Source organism: Leptopilina boulardi, unplaced genomic scaffold (assembly GCF_019393585.1).
Source record: "Leptopilina boulardi isolate dan_hultmark-lab unplaced genomic scaffold, ZJU_Lbou_2.1 LbouV2_332, whole genome shotgun sequence".
NCBI lineage: Eukaryota > Metazoa > Arthropoda > Insecta > Hymenoptera > Figitidae > Leptopilina > Leptopilina boulardi.
The window spans coordinates 3072890-3098412 of NW_026137899.1; the positions used below are offsets into that span (position 1 = coordinate 3072890).

At 30.4% G+C, this 25523-nt stretch overlaps 1 protein-coding gene across 5 annotated transcripts in view; it reads left to right on the forward strand.

Moving 5' to 3' along the window:
• Positions 1-25523, forward strand: part of LOC127285401 (synaptotagmin-7) — an 858561-nt gene that overhangs the window by 490583 nt on the left and 342455 nt on the right. Inside the window, exon 1 of one of the 5 annotated variants that reach the window (XM_051311400.1) lies at positions 21741-24382. The exons of the other annotated variants lie outside the window; for them this stretch is intronic. Coding sequence (XP_051167357.1) covers positions 24294-24382 — 89 coding nt within the window. The 5' untranslated portion in view covers positions 21741-24293. Of the gene's footprint in view, positions 1-21740; positions 24383-25523 lie in introns of those variants that run through there. 5 annotated transcript variants of the gene reach the window in all.

Genomic DNA, 25523 nt, shown 5'->3' on the forward strand with positions numbered 1-25523 from the left:
TATGAAAACATTCAGATATCTTGAAAAGTACGAATTTTCGTAAAAAAGTTTAAGACAAAAGTTGTTCAAAAAAAAGATCTACATATTTGAGACCAAAAAATTGGGCCAATGTTGGGCCATACAATGAAAAAAGTGGTTTTCTTAAATAAGACCATTAATTTTCAGTATCAAGTTCGTAATTCCTATGAAATTCTGCGTTCAGACATGTTGTATAAGTGCCCAAAATATTGGTCCCAATGTCTGAGATTGGGCCCAACATTTTTTGACAAACAAATAAATAAATTTTAAAAAATCTTATCTTTGGGGGCCCAATGTGAGACCTACTGTAAAAAAATTAGTTTCCATCCATTTCGTAATCGTTATGAAATTCCAAAAATATTTGGCCCAATATTTTTGGCATTTTTACTACAAGTCTTAACCCAGAATTTCATAACGATTACGAAATGAATACTGGAAATTAGTGGGTTTTATTTAAGAAAACTAATTTTTTTACTGTGGGCCTCACATTGGGCCGTGGAATCTCACATTGGGCTCTGTGCCCAATTACAAAATTAGCTTCGAATTTCTAATTCTGTGACCCCAAAAACCCCAAAGATAAGATTTTTAAAAATTTATTTATGTGTTTGTCAAAAAATGTTGGACCCAATCTCAGACATTGGGACCAATATTTTGGGCACTTATACAATATGTCTGAACGCAGAATTTCTTAAGGATTGCGAATTTGATACTGAAAATTAGTGGTCTTATTTGAGAAAACCACTTTTTCCATTGTATGGCCCAACATTGTTGTAACATTGTAGATCTTTTTGTTTGGAACAACTTTTGTCTTAAACATTTTTTACGAAAATTCGTACTTTTTGAGATATTTGCCAGTTTCCATACTATATAATAATGGACGTGAAAACTGGGATGCGCGCGACCCGTCGCGCCGCACGGGACGTTTTAATTTTATTCTCGCAAAGTTCTTTTTGTCCCATTATGAAAATTAGAGAAGTTATTCTTAACATCATAGGCATTAAACAGAAAAAAAATTTTTTAAATCTAAGAGGTAGTTTTTTCTAGAAATAAATTCAAAATTTTTTTTGACTTTTTTCCGGGTAAAAAATTTTTTTTTTCATGAACTATTTTTTTCTTAAAATAGCATCTTTTTGTGAGAAATTTGAAAAAAATTGATCTCATTTGGATAACAGGAAAAAAAAGTTACATGGTTTTTTTAAAAAAATGACATAAATTTTTAATTACAGATATCTCAAAAAATTTTGAACATTTTTAAAAATTGTCAAAAATTCTTGTGATCACATCCCATGGAATTGCTCTATACCCAGCGAATCTTTAGACAGTTCTTGGGAAAAATATTTTCTAAAAAATCTTGTTTCTCTCTTATTGGCTTGAAATTTGTTACTCCGGGGTTTTTGGGGTCGCTGATTACGAATCTGAAATCGGATTTAAAAAATGGAAAATGGCGGATCCAATAAGGCGGACGAATTTTACAAAAAATGATCTAATTTGCTTGAAACTCGTTACTCGGGGGATTTCGGGGTCGCTGATTACGAATGTGAAATCGGATTTTAAAAATTCAAAATGGCGGATCCAATATGGCAGAAAAAATTAAAAATTCATTGTATTCGCTTGAAATTTGTTACTCGGGAGTTTTGGGGGTCGCTGCTTGCGAATATGAAGTCAAATTTTCAAAACTCAAAATGGCGGATCCAATATGGCGGACGTATTTTATTAGAAATTGTCGGAATACCTTGAAAATTGTAACTCAAGGGTTTTTGTGGTCACTTATACAAAATCTATTGTCAGTTTTTATTATTCAAAATGTTCGATCCAAAATGGCCTACATTTTTGAAAGAATTTCAAAAAAAAATTCGTTTCTCTGAGGTTTTTGAACTAGTTAAGGCAGGCCATATTGGATCCGCCATTTTGAATTTTTAAAATCAGATTTCTTATTCGTAATCAGCGACCCCGAAATCCCCCGAGTAACGAGTTTCAAGCAAATTAGATCATTTTTTGTAAAATTTATCCGCCATATTTGATCCGACATTTTGAATTTTTAAAATCCAACTTCAGATTCGTAATCAGCGACCCCAAAAACCCCCGAGTAACAAATTTCAAGCCAATAAGATAGAAACAAGATTTTTTAGAAAATATTTTTCCCACGAACTGTCTAAAGATTCGTTGGGTATAACGTCTATTGGCGTAACTGAAACTGTTAATTTTAAAATGTCATAACTTTTTTTTAAAAAATCGTACAATAATTTTGAAAAATCGGTTTTAAAGCTAAAGAGTTGTACTATGCGACTTTTTCGTCGAAAATTGAAAAAAAATTTCTATCCCAAAAAAAATTATCAAAAATGGCTAAAATGGCCATTTTCTTACCTTTTAGGCTTGATTTACTAAAAATCCTGACGTGATGAAGCATTTTTAAGGTCAGATTCGTTTTCTGCGCATAAAAAACTACAAGAAACAAGTACAGCCATTCTAGAAACTCACTCTCGCAGGACTGTGTAATAAATGTTAATATTTAAAAGTTTTATAATTTTAGTTCCATTCAATAAACGTACATGATGTGTTGTAAATCGATTTAACCCAATGGTGCTGCCACCAAAAATTTTCTTCTTGTTTTTTATTCTCCAGTGCATATAACTACATGGTGATTGTTCAAACCGGGCTGGTAAAGTGGGGGACACAACTTCACCTTTCAGGACAGTATTTAAAAGGTCATCGACCATCTTATGAACCCTCAACCAAAAGCTGTTTTGACAACAAAAATTTCAGGTAGAAACCTTCGAGAACCCTAATTATCAAAGTAAAGATATATATGTATATATAATCTAATAATAATGAGAAAATTCAAGTACTAAGAAAATGTGAATGAATGACGGAATGAATACAAAGATTATTATACTATAATATTTGAGGGTTTATTTTTTTAAGTTGTTATTTATATTCCCAGGATTAATTTTATGCAGCAGAAAAAAATTTAGATATGCTTTAAACGCATGAAACTGACTGTCCCCATTTACCCCAAAATTTAGAAAATTTCATAAAATTTGGAGTAAATGGGGACAGCACAGTTTCTACGAAAGTTTTAAGAAAAAAGTTTCCTTAAGTATATTACTGTATTAAGGGATGAAAAAACTTGAAAAAAATTTGTAGTAGATATATAATAGTTGAACTAATTGAATTTTTTTTTTTTCATTTCAGTATTTTGTCTCGCATTTCAAAGAAAACAGACTTAAAAATCATACTTATGAGTCCCATAACAGAAATACACTTGAATTTTTGATTTTTGTCAATTTGGTTAATAATAACAAGCTGTCCCCGTTTACCCTGAGTTTTCAAATTTTTGGGGTAAATGGGGACAGCTTGTTATTATTAACCAAATTGACAAAAATCAAAAATTCAAATGAATTTCTGTTATGGGAGTCATAAGGAATAAGAAAAAAATTTTGTATTATTTTTAAGTCTGTTTTTTTCAATTGCGAGACAAAATACTGAAATAAAAAAAAATCAATTGGTTTAACTATTATATATCTACTACATTTTTTTTCAAGTTTCTTCATCCCTTAATACAGTAATATTCTGCAAATAAATGTACGAATTTTTTTGGGCAAAAATATGCGTGAATTTTGAATTAAATTGAATTAAATTAAATATTTTTTTCATTCTCCACATTAATTTTGGCCAGGATTTTATAATTTGAATTTTTCTGTGTTTATTTTTGCGAGAATTTTAGATTTAAAATATTTGTTATCTCTTTAATTACATAAATATTTAATTTCTATTAGAATTTATTTATTAAATTTTTTTTTTTAGTTTTTTCATTCTTTTTCCACATGTATTTTTGACAAGATTTTCAATTAGAAATTTTATTAAATTTTTATCGTTTTTTTGCAAAAATGTTTGAATTTAAAAATAAAAGTATAAACGAAAATAAAGGAAATAAATAGAAGGATTGTACAAAACAAATTATTTTAATCAATCTTTTCAGTTCCTAACTATTCGTGAAGATCTAGAGACAAAGGATTTTTTGCTTTCAATGGAAGATAAAGAAAATTTTACTATAGGTAATGACTTTAAGTTTTCTACTTGATGAGGAGAAAGAATGTTTCAAAAAAAGTTTGTGAACAAAAATTTCTTATTTCGTGTCTATTAAATAAATTCTCTTATTTAATTTTTCAAGTTTCAATGAAATTTTGAAAAATGAAAACATTTTTAAAAGATTGATATTTTTTATGCATTTTTCAAAAAATTGGTTGTATTTTTATTTACGTATGTAATTAAATTTCCGAATGTTAAATATATTTCATTTTTCGAAAGATTATTATAAAAAAATTTAGAAATTCTTGTAATATAAATATAATTAAAATATTTAGATTGACAAGAATTGATATGTATTTAACAGTAAAAAAATATTACAAATACATAGTAAAATGATTATTATAAAAACCTACATTTATAATAAATGTGAGTTTTATTTGTGGAACAATATTTGGTTACTTTTTTACCACGTGCTAAATTATTCTCATCGGATCCCTAATGTAAACTACATATTTATAGAAATAATCAAGATTATGGCGCAATATTAAAGCCATCATATTTTTTTGAACTTGTTATACATAATAAATAAATTTTTCGTGCTAGTAATGATTTTATCAAGATCTCACGTTTTCTTATGAGAGAAAAGAAAACGAATTTCAAAATAAAAGAATCGTAAATTGATAAATAAATGTAAGGTAATTTGTAAAGTTTTGTCCGTTTTATTAACTAACAAAATAGTTTTGAATTTTTAGAAACGCAATTCTATTTTGTTAATTTTTTCCAACATTTTGCTGTATTAAATATTGAAATTATAAATTAGTGCGTTTGAATATTTTATTAATCTCTTATAGTTTCTTAATTTCACCTTAATCGATATGTAATTCCCTATGGTATACAAATGAATTAAAAAAAGATGTGACATAATTTTATTTCGTTTGCAGTTAATTCTTGAGCTATTTATTATATCAAGAAACATTAGTGTCTCTGTCATTCTCATTATCTTTTTTCACGTTAAAAAAAGTTTCTCTAGACTAGACAATCTTGGTCAAACTTAATTTCGACAATTAGTTGGAATGACTAGGGAAGCTTTTTAGAATAACCAGGTATCTTATTTACATTGGCTAGAATCACTTTGACTAATTAAACTTTAGCAAAATTGACTATAGATACATGCAACATTAACCAAACACCTTAGTTAATATAACTAAGAAACAAGGGGTCAATTCTACTAAATCAACTTTGACAATATTAACCAAGCTACATAACTGAATTGACTAGGATGCTTGGTTACGCTGACTAGCTTTAAAGTTGCCACAACTTGTTTTAGCGTACGATAATGAATGACATATTTTTCCTTGGGTAGGAGAGTTGTTAATAGTTTCTCCTGATTTGATAACGGAGGTTTCATATTTTCGGAACAAAATGGCATGTCTTTGTGAGTATCATGGATGTCTTTAGAATACTCTAAATCGAATTCAAGTATATACCCAACAGGTGAATCGTCAGGTACATTAAAATTAAAAGAGTTGTCAACATATTCAACCCATTTGAAACCACCATAAGGGAGCGCTTGAGCCATTGCCCAACCATAAAGATTGTTGGCATTGAAGTACATAATATAACTTGTATCTTCATTTTTGCCAAAAATTTTGCATATATGGATTATTGGCTTTATCATATCGGTTGCAACATTGACTTATGACACCTCTAATACCAGACTTAACAAACATAACTATGTCAATATCAGTTATAAGTTGCAATGTCATGCTCGTGTACTTGAGCATGGCATCCCAATTTAAACCGGGGGTTGTATAATAATGTGCAGGATCTAACCCGTACGCCTTAACACATTGTTCTCAGAAATTTTCAAAGACATCTGCAAGTAATAATACGTCTGTTTTCATGTACAAGTGAACATAGTCGTTTAGATTTTGACAATTGAACTCTGACCATACATTCTGCGCATGTTCATACTCTTCATCAGAAATACCAGCATCGTAAAGCGTACTATAAAATATCTCTATCGGGGGTAATTCAGTCTCATCTAACTTACTTTTGGAGTCAAAATACTCATATGGAAATACTCCCTTTCGCGTTAGTAATTTTATTTTATCTTGATCTGTCACCGTACTGGCAAAAACAGAATGTACAATTTTATATTCATCTAAGTATGATGCGAGTTTCTCTAGGGATGCTGCCATGAATCGGAATGAGTCGACGAATCGAAATTTGACCTCACTCCCCTTGACATGTTTTGTAAACGAGATATACTTCTCTTTGTTAATGGGCAGGAGGTCAATTTTTCCTTCAAAGCTAGTAGAAATCGCGTGTGTTATAAAATGGGCGTCATAGCCACTTAGGTTATAGAAAACTACAGGAATCGTCTGACAATCTTGATAGTTAAGATTACATGATTCATGGGCAGCACCCCTATATTTGCCAGTAATGTGACAATGATCGCGGACATTCTTTTCACTTGCCTGTATTTTCTGATGACAAGTAGTCTCTCGCTTTAAATCATTGAATTCCTGAGGAGTTAAGGCAGTCATGGTAATGGACTTTTAAAGACAATATCAATTTTTTCAGATAATTGCCTTAATTCCTCAGAAAACCATTTAGCAGGTCGGTTTCATGTTTCGGACACTGTACATATTTACATAATGATTCGTCGTAACTACATTTTATATAATAGCCGATGCTTAATAATTTATGTCGCTCGAACACTTCAGTCTTACTTAAATTGTCTACATCTACATCGGCTGGAAGAAGTAAACTTTCATAGTCAGCGTATATAACAAAAGAAACTTTTTCTTTATTTTTATAATTTTTAAATGTGATTAAACTCTTATCGGGCTTTGGTAATTTAATTTTTCACTCATTCATTTTTTTTGTAATTTTCGAGATGTGCATACAGTCTATCTACAGAAGAAAAATAATGTAAGCATCTGTCACATATATGTTTTTTTTACTATTTTTAGCAGATAATTGTTTCGACCCAAGGCGTGATAAGTCTTTTATCCATACATAATGGAAATTCAAAAAATCACCGCCATCCCATATTATTTTCTCTTCAACACTCTCATCCGCATACATATCCGCAACGTATAAGAGATTTATATGTTTATCTCTTTTTTCCACAGTGAGGTGAAAAGGATGTACTGAGAAGTCCCCGTAATTTTTTGATAAACCATAGACATTAATTGAAATTTCATTCAGCATTTCACATTTCGGAACATTTTTTAACGCTACTGGGAATTCAATCCTATCGAAATTTAACTCGTCTCTAAAATCTTTAAAATTTTCTACACGCTCAGGATGTATTACTTTACAATATAAGGCGGACAGTACCGCCCACTTGAAACACTCACTGTCATCATTGTTTTGCACATTGACACAAGCTTTTTTGTTTTTAATTTGTGGAGGTAAACCAATATAAGACCTTGCACGCATTGAATTATACTTATTTGCATTAATTTCAAGCCTTATACTCGAATGTAGGTTCCAATACACCAAAATTACGCCATGTTTGTTTAGAGCACCTCTAAGGTAATCCTGGAAAAGTGTGGACGCATCCTCTAAAAACGCAATAATATCGATATGAACTAAATTCAGGATCGCATTAGTGTAAAATCTGCATGCAAAAGAACTCTTACACTCTTCCCAGCGAACGCGTTTATTAATTTCTGGATCACCGATTCCAGAGCCATCTACAACATAAGACTCGAACAAAGCGCGAAATCTGATGATGGATTGCAGAATGCCTGCACATCTCTGTTTTTGATGTGTAAAATACATCGATTTCAAAATGCTCGACAACAGATTTTCATGTCTCGAGCATTCTTCAATCCATCGTTCAATGATGACACGTCTTGAGTCGACGTCTCTGAGGAGTGTACTAACTCCAGAGCTTCCTTGATGAGAGTAATCGTGACGTCACACTCATCGAGGATAGTCTTGTAGTTCGGATGTTTCCGCGGTCCATCTGTGGTTGTGGCCCTCCGCTTCATGTCTGAAATCGCAAGAAACACACTTACAAGCTAAAAAACTTAATCTAGAAAAACAAACTTACAATCTAAAATACTTAACCTAGAAAAAAACACACTTAACCTAAGAAATACAAAGATAAATATAATGAATACAATAAATATCCAAAAAAATACCAATAAAAATTTTTAAAAAAGACAATAAATATCAAAAAGACAGTTAGTAAAAGACAAGGGAGACTGCTGCTGCTGGAACACCTGCGAACAGAAGAGAGAATGACTAAATTCGCTCGCAATCCCGAATATATACACTGAGAGAAATGGATAGTAAGAATTTGATAGTAAAAAGAAAGATTGTACAAGGTACTATCATTGTGTTACTGACAAGAATCTACTATCAACATTTTACTATCCAAGATGTTACCCAAAGACGTAAAATATGTTAGCTTTTGGATTTTAGTCACTACTATCAAATATTGTAAAAATTAAATGTGAGCGCATGCGCTGATTGTGGTGTATACTTCGCCTATTCAATTGCAGTCCTTGTGTTTTCACGCACGTGTTTATATATAGTGAAAAAAGTTGTGAATAAAAAAATGGACGAGTTTATTAAAAATTTATTAATGTCGTGGAATTTTGGAGGTACTTAGGTTTATTATTTTGATTGAATTAGCGAAAACTGAAGTGTGAACGTGTTTATAACCTCAAAACAATTTTGCGTTGTTTAGACGGTGAAATTGATGAAGAATCGTTTTACTTACTGAACAATGATACAATATCACTCATTATACCAAAACCAGAACCTCGCTTAAAATTTTTTAAAAAATTTCAAGATTACAAAAATCAAGTAAGTTTTTTTTTCGTTTGTATAAATGTACATGTGTTTATTGAAATTTTTTTTTGGAAAAAAAATTTTTTCATATTTTTTCTTACTTTTTTAAACTTAAAAATTAGTAAAATAATACAAATTCAATTGACTCTGTGAAAAAAATATACCGTTTGATAAATATATTTGTTTAAGCAAGTCCTTTTTATAGACGGAGTGAAAAAATAGACATACTCTTTTTTATGTAAAAAGTTTAAAGTTTAAATTCTTATCGAAATGTCTTATTAAAATAAAATGAAATTATTTAAGTTTACAAAAAAAGCGAGGTTAGGTTCGTGTATATTTGCCACTCGAGAACGTAAAGAGATCGTATAAAATTTTTAACATCAAAGATTGTAAATTGTACAATCAAATTTCTATAATAATCTGATAGTAAATACTACAATATATATCGCTGTCTGTATATTTAGCACTAAATATGGTTGCCCTTAACATCATTATGTTACCCAGTAGCATAAATTTCTCTCCGTGTACTCAAAATTTAGCTCATGCATGCGCACTGAACTTTTACCCCCACTCCTGCTTTTTACACATCCCCACATCTAATAATTACCTTACCCATTCACACATGTGCAGAATTAATTAATACTTATGTAAAAAAAGAAAAAAAATTATTGAATTTATTTAAAACATTATTTTTAATTTCAATGCGCGTAGCTGCACGTTGGAGGTGACGTCGTCGTCGACGTGTACCGGGTGGCGCCCTTTCTTTGAGGCATTGTCCGGATACTGCTCCCTAGGTGGAGATCCTGGGGGTGTTGTCGGGAATGGCACCTCGTTCCCTTCATTCTGCAACTGTCAATAACCAAAATTTTTTACATTAATAATAATTATTATAATTATATAGAATTATCTACATTAATAGTAATACTTACATTATACGCCGACACCATCCTTACCCAGCAGTCATAGCAGCAGCAGTTCTCCATGCTTGACTGGTCCGCACCGCTCATGAAGTCGAATGTGCTCACCCACGTGAAAAAGTGACTCCCGGGAATCTCCCGGGAGTTGATTCCCGGGAATTTCTCAGAAAAAATTCCCGCAAACTTGTTAACCCTTACGTGAAGCATTGTAGGTGTCTCTGAAACAAAAAACTTTTGTTTAAGGCGTAAAAAATTTTTGTAAGTATTTAAAAAGTTTCATTTAACACTAGGAAGTACCCAGAAGCATATTTAAAGTTTAGGTTATGAAATTTCAAATTGAGACAATTTTGTTGGTATTTTTGTATGTTATGTTTAATAATTCGAGAATGTTTTATAGTCAAAAAAAATTAATCAAAATGTTTTATTCTGTAATTTAGTAAATGTCTGTTCATAAAAGTTTAATAAAAATTAAAAATCAACGATATTTTTGAAGATATTTTAGTTGTTTTTCAAGAATTAAAAATATAAATATAAATTGATAAATAAATAATCAGAAGAAAAAATTTTAATTATGATAAAAACTTTTTGTTTGAAATTACATGGAATCAATAATTAACTGATTTATATTTAATTCGACGGAGACAGTTGATAAAAATCAATTGACCTAGGAGCAAATATTTGAAGGTTAATTGTAGATATTTGATTTTGACTGAGTTTAGGTAATATGATAATTGCTTCTCGTAAACGATTGAGCTGTTTAACATAAACTTCCCTGAAAAAGTTTATGAAAACGACCTGAATACTAGAAAAGTATTTTAAAACTTCCTAGTGATCATTTATCACGTTTTAAGGTTAACTTGTTCCAGAAGTTGACGAAAAATTACCCTGAGTAATCATAGGTACCTGGAAATCTCTTGTAGCGATCGTCTTTCATATTTTAGGGTTTTCTTCCTCGAAGAAGTTATCGAAATTTAACTAACTTTTAGAGAAGTACCTGGAGAGATCCTAGTAATCGACTATTGATTTTTTTTCAGTTTAATACATTGGAAAATGTCGATTAATTACCTGGATCTTAGACTAAAACCTTGAATAGGTTCCTGTAAGTAATTAACATGCAAAATATGATTAACCTAAACTTTAAATATGCTTCTGGGTACTTCCTAGTGTTAAATGAAACTTTTTAAATACTTACAAAAATTTTTTACGCCTTAAACAAAAGTTTTTTGTTTCAGAGATACCTACAATGCTTCACGTAAGGGTTAACAAGTTTTCGGGAATTTTTTCTGAGAAATTCCCGGGAGTCAACTCACGGGAATTTCCCGGGAGTCTCCCGGGAACTTTTTCACGTGGGCATCTACCGTGGAGCTGCAACACTGATAGGTATCCCCCACTGTACGGTCTCCCTACTACACGGCATCCCCACCACGCACTCTTATCACCTCGCGTTTGTGGTGGCTCAGTGTAACTACTTCGACTCGGCCGTTGAAAGGGCGCGAAATTCATTTTGAATTTGAAATTGTATATTACGATATTCAGTGATATATTATGGAATAAATTAATTAACTTGCCTTAATTAATAAATAAATAAAATTGATGTTATAATAAATGTATTAAATGTTTATAATGTTGTATTTAATTAACAACCTCATTTTTTAAAAGTTAATATTAAATGAATATTGATTCAATGTTAAAAAAATGTTAAGTTAATATTAAATTGAAGTTGATTCAAAGTTTAATCAATGTTAAATAAATAATAAAATAAGAAATAAAACTAGAAATATAAAAGTCGCTAGTGAAAAACATCTAACACATTAAAAAAATATAAATTTAAAGAAATACGAAAAAATTTAATGAAAAAAATTTTAAAAAAAGATTGAAAAACTTTAAATTGAAAGAAATATGAAAAATGCAATGAAAAAACATTAAAAATATTAAAATATATAAATTTAAAGAAATATGAAAAAATGCAATTAGAAAAATTAAAAAAAGAAAAGATTGAAAAACTTTAAATTGAAAGAAATATGAAAAATGCAATGAAAAAAATTTTTAAATATTGAAAAATATAAATTTATAAAAATATGAAAAAAATGCAATTGGAAAAGTTAAAAAAGATTAAAAAAATATAGTAAGTATGAAAAAAATCTATCGTAGATTGTTTGACAATGCTGTTGCAAACATTCTCATGGCCCTCGAGATCAGACCGTCTCAAGGAAGCGCAACAATTTCTCCGAGGTGTGCAGGGTTGGCTTTCTACTCCTGTATAGGCCGACCCGCTAATACCACACCCTTTTCTTGGAACCGTTTACTCTTACTTGCCGAACTGCCGTCTGGCTTTACACTTCGCAAGTAAAACGGTTCCCTTACCTTCACCTTCCGGTTCCGGAACTTTGTAGCCTACTCTGCCTCCAATTGCTCAAGGCTGGACAGTAGGGAGAGGAGATCTAAATTCTTCTCCTCCCCCTTCTGCTTGATCCCTTTCTGGTTCTATAACCTCATCCAAAATTGCTCCTAGAGGTCGGATTTCATTTTCTGAAATTTGCACTGGAGCAATTGGTAATACCGCTGGTTCTAAATTTACTCCTACAGGTTGAAGTTTATTTTCTTCAACCACTGGAACAATTGGTAATGCCGGTTCTTGGTCCCAGCGGTGAGGTCTATTTAATAGTTGTGGATTTTCTGGGTCGTATTACATATTGTTCATTACATCCAGTCTTCTATCAATTTGGTTTTGAAAAATTGTTTAGGTAAAATATTATAAAGTCAATCTATTATTCTTTGACAAAATTTTTTTCCGATTAATTTTTAAAAATTATAATACTTTGCAGAAACTATTTTGAAATTATGGGAATCATTAAATTAAAAGAATTTTGATAAAAATTTCATTATTATAAAGCATGAATTTAATGTAGGGTAAATGCAGGTAATTTCGGACAATACTAGTAGTCGGGCACTTGACTATTTTTTTATCAAATATATAATATCACATTGCAATACTTACTTCAAAGATATACTGGACGAATGTGTAAATTTCATATTTTATAAAAATGGTGATTTTAAATAATATAATAGGAAATATTTTATTCTTTATTTTAAAAATCATAGTGTTCGACTACTGATGCATTCATGACTTTTCATTAAAAGGCTTATATTTTACTAACTATTTAAGGATTTAAATCAAATTGTTATAATTTTCGATTCTGAACGAGTCCTTTTAATGGATAATATGTAAGAAAAGACAATTTATTATAAAAATAAAAAATATTACGATTTATGAAGAATGAATAAATTGATATAAGTATTTAAAGATACAAAATAATTGAAAAATGTGATTTTAAATCCACCTATCAAAAAATCGGATTTTGAGGTTATTAATTAGTAATTATCAAAATTAGTCAGTGACAACTTTAGTTTTTTTTTGTGATTCAAGTTACATTGGATTACAAATACAATGTGAAAAGTAATTTTGACATAAGAGGTTATACGGAAACAGTAAATGGAAATATAAAAGTTAAGATTTTTCACAGAAGTGATTATAGTGAGAATTGGTGAAAATACATAATTAAAAATCCGATTTTTTTGACAAGAGCAGTTATAAGAAAACAGTAAATATAAATATAATATTTATTGAAATTACCTTGGGTATTGCAGCCAAATTACTGAATGGACAATCTTTGTGATTACAGTAGCATACAGCAAAAATATTATTTGGATTCTATAAAAGAAATATAAATGTTAATTTGTAATTAATTGTTTTTTATTAATTGGCGAAATATTTATATTATATATTTAATTACCATAAAAATTTTTTTTTTTCACACGATGCGACACACTTTGTTTCACCGGTTTTTCAGTCACAATGATAAGGTTGTGTGGAAACATGGCTGCTCAGGGATGACATAGTTCAAAAATTCCCCACGATTTTAGCAAATTTGTTGATTTTTATTTAAAAAATACTGTTTATCAATCACTACATAACAAATGGGTTAAAAAAATATTTAAATTCACTAAAATCTAATAATTTTATTGATATAAACATATGAAATAATTAATTTAAAACATGACAAATTTTTGAAACTAGAGAAATTCCCGCCATACTGTAAATTCTTATAAATATCAGGAAAGTACATACACACATTTCTCATAAAATTTAAAAAAGTATTTCTTATGTATTGAAATTTTTGTTTATATATATTATTAATTAGAATTTATAATTTAAAAACATACATATTTTTCTTATAAATTTTGTCTGGATAATAAACATAATTTACTATAAGAGATGTAACCAATCAAAGACTTTCAATTCCTTCAGGGCTGGTCGCATATCTCTTAGAGAGTATCGCAAATAAACTCAGCGAGAAATTCAATTTGAAATTGTATATTACAATATTCAGTGATATATTATGGAATAAATTAATTAACTTACCTTATTTAATAAATAATTAAAATATATTAATTATAAATTATTAAATTAGTTGTTGTTAATAAGTAATAAACAATAGATAAATTAACAAACAGTTACTTACAATTAAAAAAATAAATAATACTAACAGGAATAAAAACCAAACTTACCTTAATTAAACAATTAGTAATAAAATAGATAAATTAACAATTATTTATAATTAAAAATTGTGTACTACTAACAACAATAATACAAATTGCACTTACCTGCATTTATAATTAAACAAATAAATAATAATTTGTTATTATTAAACAATTTGCAATAAATTTTTTATAAACAATTAATGGCGCCACCTTTTAGACACTTGGTCAACTAACTCGGTTGGTAAAACAGTTTTATCCGCGAAATTTTAAAGACCAAGAGCTTTAATGCCAGGAAGCAAAAAAAATGGCGTCCAAGCAATTTTAAATTGTCTATTAAATTTTTAAATCTACCACCAACTGCTCAGTCGATAAAACAAAATGGCTACTCTCTGACCAAGCCAATTTAAATTGTCGAATAAGTTTTTAAATTTCCCGCCAAGTGATCTGTCGGTAAAACAGTTCTTTACATTACCAGCCGGGTTTTATTTCGACTCTCACTTACCGACTGTTGATAATGTAGGAATCTGCATTACCGACCGAGCAGTTACCAACTCCTACGTGTAAAGAGTTCATTTTTTAAAATGGAACTATCTTCTGGAAAAGTGTAAATAAAATTCTACTACATATTACTTTAGTATTAGTGAATATTACAAGCAGATTGTGTCATTGACAAGAAGACTAGAGACAGGAGAGCCAACTCGAGTGTTAACGATAGAGCGAATATTGACAGTACGATGAGGCGTACTACCCCGAGGCGCACTAGTCTTCTGCGCATCTAATACATACATAACTGTATATACATGGATGCAGCTTATACAGTTATGCATGTGTTAGGTGTGCAGAAGACTAGTGCGCCTTGGGGTAGTACGCCCAATCGTACTGTCAAAATCGAGTCCACTGCTATCTATGAACAAACAAGCGAGTTGGCTCTCCTGTATCTAGTCTTCTTGGTCATTGACTACTAAAGTGTTGCGGACATATTCTCATACGCGCTTCTCGCGGGGGGGCTAGCTGCGCTCGCAGGTTTGAGCGCGCCTTGAAGCGCACGCAGAGCATGCGGTCGCGCTACACGCTCCAAATGTTATGCTGACTCTACATTTAACATTATATTATAATATTTTAATATAAAAATTATATTATTATTATATAGGATTAATTTTCTTAAAGTTCTTTGACTTTAAGGACAACATTCTCATCATGGCACTTGCGTTTCACGCTCGAATGTATGATGCGGAATTAGAAGTGTTTTTGAGTATTTGGATTTTTCAAATATATGAAACATTTGAGCGAATGAATACATTTAAGGGGTTTATGTAATAAAAGTAAAAGTAATTAGAAATTAAGTTTGCCCAAAAAAACGTCCAAAGAAATGCATTTTCTCCCATTACCTAACCTGTGGGGTATTGGGAGCTCTCTCTTGAAATTCCAATAAAATGATATAATTTATATTTTCTTTAGATATTTTCCATATTTTGTCAATAGTTCTCGACAGATGAACATTTTACAAAATATTTAAGGCATAAAAAAGACCTACAGCTTCTTTTGTAATAAAATATCCAATAATAACACATTTTAGACAATAAAATACAAATATTGATTCTTAGCAAATAAATATGCAATAATTTCAAATTTTATAAAAAAAAAATTAATAAATAAAAAATTTAAATTTTTTCCTTTTGTGATTTCAAGCACAAGTCTTTTGTAAAATATCAGCAATCATATTGTAAGTTTGTGTTAAGCACATATGAACCTTTTATTGCAAGCTTACATGAAGCTTTTACTACAAGGTTAGAACAAGCTTTCATTGCAAGATTGCGGCAACATTTTTTTAAAAGCTTGCAGCAACCTTTCATTGCAAGCTTACTAAAGTGGGACATTTTGTTACTTGAGGCAATCTTGATGGAAGCTTGCCGTGCAAGCTTGAGAACCTGGCATTTTTATAAAGCTGAAAGGTTTTTGTAAGTGATATTCTGAAGAGCCTTTCCAAAAGCGTTGGAAAAAATTTCGTGACAATTTTTCATGGATAGAAGATGATAAATTCACTCCTACTATCCATGAGTTTAATGATACTGAAAAAGGAATTAACGAAGACTGTAATTTTAATTCAGACAGTAGAGCCCTTGATATTTTTAAGTATTATTATTCGATTGATGTTATTGAAATTGTAACGAATATTGATATCAAGATTGAAAAATATAAATTTAGAAATGAATTTAAAAATAATAATAAAATTTCACTAGATAGGTAAATTGATATTTAGGATATCTTATAAAATCAAAAATAATAGAACGAAATAAAATCAATTTAAATAGGCAAATGTAAAAATACAAAAACAGACGACAGAAACACAATAATCAAATAATGTCGAATTATAAATAAAAATTCACAAAATTAAAAAATTAATTAATATATTTAATGACTGATATTTCGTATATATAAAAAAATCAAATTCATTAGTCTCGAGACGCGTCTCATGTATTCACATCACACATACATACACACAACACCAAATGAGCGAATACACATACAAAAATATAATAAATATAACTACAATAAATAAATCATAGACAGGCAGTAAAATCAATGTAAATGGATAGATATAAAAATAACAAAAACTTATCGCTTCTGGACGGATTTTTGGTACAATGGCATCGTTTAGATGGTGGCGAAGGTTTGAAACCGGTCAAATTGGTGAAGCCATTTTGGAGATCCGGAGTTGCATAAATTTCACGTTAATTAATATGGTTCAAATTCCAAGTGGAATCCAGTCAGGATCTCCTCAAATATTACAGATAATGGTCACAATAAATCCCTCGATTTATAGGGTTACCTGTCTTATCACCAATCCTCTTCACGCCAAGATCAGCACCATTTTATTTTAAACACCACACCTTTAAAAGGTTAACGGTTTTTTATTACTTACAAAATTTAATTTATCAAAATATACACTTCCCAATAATTAACTTTACTATCAATAAAATAATTTACATTTACATTTAAATAAAACAAAATATTAAATTAAAAATTCTTACTTATGTGTCATCGGCGATACACATATGTATGGTGCGATCAATCCCTTCTCAGAACACAAGGCGATAAGACCGAGAAACCCCGTATTTCTACTTTTATTATAAGCGATAATGACTCCCTTCCCCGCGAACCCCCGTGGTCCCCCAGGTCTAACCGATCTCAACCTCGCTTGGAGAGTCTACTTTAATTTTCCGAACTCATCCGTCATTTCTCGAAATTCGCCGAAAATTTCCTGGAATTACCAATACATAAATCGCACGCATACAGATCATACTAAGCAGACAGCTTGGCACCACATTATCAATTATACAAAATAATTAAAATTAAAATGCTCTGATTCCTTTCAAAATGATCTTTTATGGAGAAACTTGTGTCCTTCCGAATTGTATACGTTTTGCGCTTTAGTAATTTTAATGGGAATCATAAAAAAACCGTTTGTTGCAATGTACTGGTCAAGCGACCCCTTATTAATTACCCCTACTTTTGGACAATACATGTCATTAAAACAGTTCCAATTAATAAGCAGATTTTTGATTATTCTGAAGATGATTCTATTGACAAGTTACGAAAAATCCGCCCATTATTTGAATTAATGATTGAAAAATTTAAAACAGCTTATAGACCGGGAGAAAAAATATACATTGATGAATCCTTATTGAAATTTAAAGGTCGCTTATCGTTTAGGCAATGCAATTTGTCGAAAAGGTCACGATTTGGCATAAAATTATATATTGCTGTGAATCTGTTAATGGCTATATATATAATTCGTCAGTTTATGTCGGCAAAGATCCCGAAGATGAGAGTAAAATGATTGGAGTTTCGGGGAAAGTTGTTATGAGATTATTAGATATCTTAAGTGGTCAAGGACGTATTATATTTCTTGACAATTGGTACAGTTCGCCTTTGTTATTTGCAAAATTGTACGAAAAGAAAAACAACGTTGTTGGTACTGTTAGACTCAATCGGAGGTGCATGCCAAATACGAAGGGTAGAAAATTAAATAAGCTCTCACGCGATACAGTGGTTACATTCCACTCAAATACCCTTCTTGCTGTTATTTGGAAAGACAAGAAAGTCGTCAGTATTTTAAGTACAATTCCTGGATCAGAGTTTATCGAAACGACTAAGACGAATCACAAAACTGGCGAAAAAATTAAAAAGCCGAAAGTTGTCGCAATTTATTTTATAATTTATAATTTATAAAATTCCTAGATGTCAAAACCATAGAAATATTCTTCTGTGATAAATAAAAGCTGAGTATTGTTTTTAAAAATTGTCCTAAAACAGGAACGCCATTTCACGATTTTCGCCACTTCTGGCCAGACAACGTGGACTTCGCCCTGCCAGCGAAGTGATTAAAAAAAACATCTGTCAACAATTATAGATTCAACTGATATTCACTTTATTCTACAACCTTTTAGAATAATAAATTGTTATAACATAACAATTAGGCATTTTTACGAGTACTTATTATTTTCTCACTTTGAGTGTTTGTAGCTCTTAACCTAACCCGTTTTTTGTTTTTGAATTTTTTGTTCCTGACTCTAATTTTTACAAAAATTCGTATTCGTTCTTATAGGGTCAGTTGGGGTAAATGGGGACAAGAGGTGTGCAGCTTAATTTACAGTTTTAAAATTAAGTTCGACGTTAATATTTTACTCTCAGATCACCTAAAAGAGGTTCTGAGTATTGCCAAGCATTTATCTTGACAATTGGCAGCAAGATAAAAAAAGTTATCAATGCATAAAAACTTGAAAATCAAAGTCAAACTGTTTCAGTATTTTGTCTTGCATTTGAAAAAAAAACAGATTTAAAAATCATACAAAATTTTTCTCTTATTCCTTATGATTCCCATCACAGTAAAAACCCGTGCTCAAAATAATCCAGCCAGCAGGATCATTTTGATCGGCAGCAAAAATGAGTCAAGTAGGTGGCGCCACTTTCTATGTCTTTTAGCATTGGCTCATTTTGAACCGCATCAAAAATAAGCCCAGATTTTTACTGTGATAACGGAAATTCACTTGAGTTTTTTATTTTCGTCAATTTGGTTAATAATAACAAGCTGTCTCCATTTACCCAGAGTTTTCAAATTTTTGAGGTAAATGGGGACAGCTTATTAATAACCAAATTGACAAAAATCAAAAATTCGAATGAATTTATGTTATGGGAGTCATAAGGAATAAGAAAAAAATTTTGTATGATTTTTAAGTCTGCTTTTTCAAATACGAGACAAAATACTGAAATAAATAAAAAATCCATTAATTCAGTAATATACTTAAAGAAACTTTTTTCTTAAACCTTTCTTAGAAACTATGCTGTCCCCATTTACCCCAAATTTTATGAAATTTTTTAAATCTTGGGGTAAATGGGGACAGTCAGTTTCATGCGTTTACAGCTTATCTAAATTTTTTTCTGCTGCATAAAATTAATCCTGGGAACGTAAATAAAAACTTAAAAAAAATAAACTCTCAAGTATTACCTTTTAAAGGAAGAAACTTACGTAATTTGTGAAAATAGGGATTTTGTCCCCATTTACCCCAACTGACCCTATTAATAAAATTTTATGAAGTTTTAAGCAATTTATTAATATTGATAATAATATTAATAATAACACAGTGCTACAAAATAAGACTTTTTTTAGATGTCGGAGTAGTTTCCTATGTATTTTTGTGTGCTGAACACGATTTCGGGTTCCAAAATTGCGTATCACGTCAACATTTTGAGTAAAGTGGGGGTAAAGTCTTCAAAAATTGTGTTTTTGATAGTTTTCAATATTTTTTTCTCCTTAACTGGACGTGCTATTCACTTCTATACAGGCTTAAATTATATACTTTAAGATTCATATGCTCAAGATAAAAAAAATTTTAATTTTGAAAAAAATTGGGTTCAAGACACCCAAAAAGTTTATCGGAATTAATTCCCCCATTTTTATCAAAATTTTTTTATCTTGCGTATATGGGTCTTAAAGTTTACATTTTAAGCTTTAATTTAAGTCTATATAGAAGTCTCTAACACGTCAGGTTAAGGAGAAAAAAATAAAGAAAACCCTCAAAAACCCTGTTTTCGGAGATTTTACCCCCTCTTTACTCAAAATCTTGACGTGATACGCAATTTTGGAAACTTGGAGCGTGTTCAGTACACAAAAATACATTGGAAACCACTCCGACAACAAAAAAAGAACTGTCTTATTTTGTAGACCTGTGTTAATCTGAATTCTTTCTGAATGGAGTGTCCAAGTTAACCTATGCCTCTTTATATGTTGTACCCAATAGTTGGACACAGATTTAATTCAATCAGTTTAATTATATTTTAATTAAGTTATTTAATTTATTAAATAATCAAAATAAATCTAGGGGGAAATAACTTTTGAAATAAGGTGTACACTTGTGTTGAATTATCCTGAATTATATTGAATTACATGAATTATTCTGAATTAACTGAAGTATTTTGAATTATCATGAATTACTTTAAACTACTTTGAATTATCTCGAATTTACTATGAATTATCTTGAATTATCTGAAGTATCGTGAATTATCATAAATTATTTTGTAGTAAAAATTTCTTAGTTGTTTCTACCTCGAAATAAATAAATAAATTATCATTTAATTTACTTATTTAATGTTCAACTACTTGGCCTTATCATGTCCAACTACTACGACTTCACAAATACCATGTCCAACTTCTGCTGCAAATGAGAAATTTCATTATTTCAAGATATTAATTTAATTAAAACATCTATTATTAATAATTTTGTGTAATCAGTATCCTTCAAAGGTAAATAAAACGAAAATACAAACATTTTATCGATTATATTGAATTATCTTAGTACAAAACACACCAATAAATTTGAGATCCCCTCAATAGAGTCCAGTTACTGGTGCTTTTACCTTATGTTATCAAATTTAATTTCTTTTAAATTCTCTATTTTTCTATCAGTAAAGACATATTTGAATGAAATTATTCTTAAGTTAATGTACGCAAGTCAAGAATTAAAAATGTAAAAATTAAGATTTATTGTGTAACATTTTTAGACGTAACAAAGGCATTTGATTTGAGTCGAATGACAAAGTACGATCTCCGTCTTCCGATAAGTCTTGAAATCGTTTCGATGAATTGGTGGAACGATTTCACACACGGTGACGGATGTGAGACTCGGCTGGCGCGAGTACCGTATAGTATATAGAGAGGAACCGAGGCCGGTGTGGGAGTTGTTTGATGGGCGGTTTGCTAGGGTTTAGGGGGGCAGCAGGGTTAGACACAAGATTGAGAGTAGGTGAGAGGCAAAGAGAGTGAGAGAGAGAGACTTTCTCGATGCGCGAGGAGGCGCGCGGAAGTACCTCACCGTTTGGGGAGGGGGTTCGCCGAGTTCGGTGGGGTTGAAAACGACCGGGGGTGGAATAGCTGGGGGTTGAAGCAGCTGAGAGCAGTGCGAGTAGGTCACACCGACAACCACAGCGGGAGTACGCGCTTGGCCAAGGGCTCGTAATTGCCCATCGGTTTTTAAAAACACTTCTTCTTCTCCTTCTTCTTTTCGTATTTGTTATTTTTCTACGTTTCAAATTCTTTTTTTGGGTTACCATAAGGAAAAAAGAATAAAAAGTTAAAAGTGCAACGTGTGCGTCAGAACTACAAAAGCGGTAGGAGAGAAAAAGAGTGGGTGGAGGTGGAAAAAAACACGTACGATTCTCAATTTCCATATTTAGAATCTTAAGATGCAAACCAGGAAGTCGCAGCTTCCTTTCCGCGAAAGACATCTGGAGTTTGAAAATCGATCTAGGAACAGGAGAGAATCATCTGTCTCGTGGTACCTCAGAGCCACGTTGGAGCTCGGTAATTGCACTTCCGTTCGTTAGACGAGATACTCACGTAGATGACGTTATCTACTTTTGTGGAAAATAGGATGTGATGTTGTGATTGTGCTATATATCCATTGACTGTCGACAGAAAATAAAACTTCCTTTTCTTTTCATGAAAAAAAATAATTCTTCGGCTCCGTGTTAGCAATTTTAAATGTTTTTATATTCGTTGATTCTTCTTTTTGTAGAGTTTTTTTTTACCATTTATTCAATCCACGATAGTGATTATTCAAAATCCGTTTCGATCAAGATTTATCTTGAGAAACCTAATCAAACCGAGACTTATCTTGTCAAGTATTTATAAAAACTTTAATTGATCTACAACGATGTTAATGTTGCTCTTGGCGAATATATCCGTTAAAGAAAAAATTTATCTAAGAAATCCGAGAATCATCTGATTAATTCTAGACTTGATTGAATTTTTTCTGGTAAAATTGGGAGTTATTCTGGATCAAATCAAAATCCATCTGATCAAAGTTGACCTTACCGAAGCTTTTGGAAACTTGTCTTATTTCTCCAAAGTTCGTCTGAAAAAATTTAAAAACCTAAATCAATATGAATTCAAAACAATTAAAATTGGTCTTAAAACATCGAAGATAATCTTTAAACCAAGTTTGGAATTTAAAAATTGAGACAAATTCAAGATTTATGTGATTAAATAAAGTTTTAAATGATCATAGGCTTAAATAATGAACATTGTAATGATCAAATTGACGTTGTATTGTTAATTAAATCGACTATTCGTTACTCTTACGAAACTAACATTTGTTCTAATCAAAATTAAACTAATCTTAGAAACATTTTTGTGATTCTCGAAATTGGTAAACTTTGTAAAACAAAGAATTGTTCAAGTTTATGAAGAATTAAAATTACAGAAACAAAGTTAAAAGAGCTAAAGTAACAGTTGTTGAAATTAAGAAATATTTAATAAAGAATTTGCAAAAGTTAAGCATAACTGTTGTTAAAATTAAGAAACAAATATTAAATTATTAATGAAGCTAAAAAACAATTGGTAAAGTTTTAGAAACAACAATTGATTAGATCGTTGATAAAAGAAAAGAATTTCAATTGACGAAAAACTTGGATCAGAATGTGATGGTATCAAGTGTCTTAAGGTGAAAATTTCGAGCAACGATTGGTGACTGGTTATTTTATAACCTTTGTAGCTAAGAAAGCAAACGATATTGAGAAATAATTATTGTTGAGCTTTAGTAGATATTCCAGTAACCCTTGTTTATATCGTAATTTGTACGAGAACTGTTGCTGTTAAATTTTTTGCGAACAATATTGTCGTTAATCGTTGAAATTTACGGTATCCATTAAAACTTAAAAAATATACAAATATAAAAAACAAGTACCTACATAGATTATTCCAGAGGCCTTTGCGTCGAACAGCAAAGTCATTGTTACAACCGGCATAGTGACCTAGACGTGCGTCGACATCTATCGATCGCTGATAAATCAACAATGACGAAAATGTTTACTTATTTATAAGGATTTCAATTCTGTTTTATGCCTCGCAGTTTTAGCGCCTTAAAGATTTTATAAAAATTATAATCCTTTGCAAAGCAGCAATTTTTAATTTACTAATGAAATCCTTCTAAAATTAAAAATTTGAGGCGAAGAATAAATAAAGAAGAAAAAGAAAGGATTAAAAGAAAATAAAATGAGAGTAATTTAAAGAAACAATAAGAAAAGAAACCCCTAGGTGAAAGAGAATAAAAAGTGATATTTTCGGGTGTGAATTTGGTGCGCGCCGGATTATTTAAGTGGGTCGGGATCGCAAGTGACAGATTGTGATTGAGGAAGGACCACGTTCAAGGACGATACGGGCAAGGCCAATTGGTAAAAAATTTCGAGAGTGAATCTTACATAAGTGGAAAATTCATGAACAAGAGGGATAATTTTGGATATTGGTTTTCATCAATTTCAATTAAAAATGAAAAAGATTTTGTATCAATTATTTGAATTAAAATTTATTTTCATTGCATTGATACTTCCAGGTATTGTGTGAAAAAATACTTTTTCCGAATCTTTGAAAAAAATCAGAAATTTTTTCTTGCTTGATTCGAATCGTAGTTTAAAATGGATTACGCAGCATCAACAATGTTTGACAGCCTAAAAAACAATCGTATCAGCAAGTTGGCGCTCTCAAAATTCCTGTCGCAAAGCCTGTGAGTAAAATATATACACAATAACTATTAAAAAGCACGAAATTGGTTTGACATTAGAGAGATAATGAGAGTAACCGCAACCATCGTCACGCTCTGCATTCAATTAATTGCTTTTTATTGCCAGATGTGTAATTTGCGGTTTCCGCGTTCGCGTTTTTTTGCTTGTATCTCCATCGATATTTTCGATGATTCTTGTTGGTATCGTTTAATAGTTACGGAAATATACGTCTAGCAATGTCTTCTACCTTAGGAAACCTAATTTTAAATATTATTTATTACATTACATTACAAGAAGATATTTTCGTTGGGAATTGTAATTAATGAATATAAAAAAATTGCAAAAAGAAATAATTGTAGTACGTACTAATTGTAAGCGAAATCGTCCTGGAGCAGAACTCGGAGTTAGTGTACTAGCATTCAATATAGCGCCGCACTATTTAATGCTTTAGATTTACGTTAGAGTTTAAAAAATTTGTCGATAAATATATGAAGCTTCACGGTGAAAGGGACCTAACGCGACAAAAAATGATAAAATTTTAGACTTTTGCATTTGAAAAAACAAGTCAAAATATATTGATTGTCATCAAAAACTCCAAATTCATTTAATTTAAATTAAATTAACAAATTGCCGTGAAAGCATGATTTGTCCTTTTTGAGAGAATCACCCTTATATTAAATGTCATGAATTTTGGATGATTTCCTTGCCTAATTAACGTAATTTTCATAAAATCGATAAAAAAACAAAATTAAAATTCTGTAAAATGCAAAATTAATCAAAGGCATATTCGATTAAACGAGATCAAAGTATGTTGTTCTGTTAATTAATTAATTAATCAAATTTTGTTGAATGGAAATTTAATTAAAGGAAAATACTTTTAAAAGAAAATTTTAGTTAAATGAAAACCTGGTCAAAAAGAAAATCAGTTAAAATATAATTTAGTCAAATAAAAATTCTGTTAAATTCAAAGTTGGGTAAATAAAAATTCTTTCAAAAGCACATTCGGATAAATGAAAATTTAATTAATTGAAAATCCTATTAAATGCAAAGGTTAAATAAAAATTATTTTAAAATCATGGTTAAATATCAATTCCGTTTAATAAAAATTTTATTAAATATAAATGTTCAAAAGAAAATTCCTTT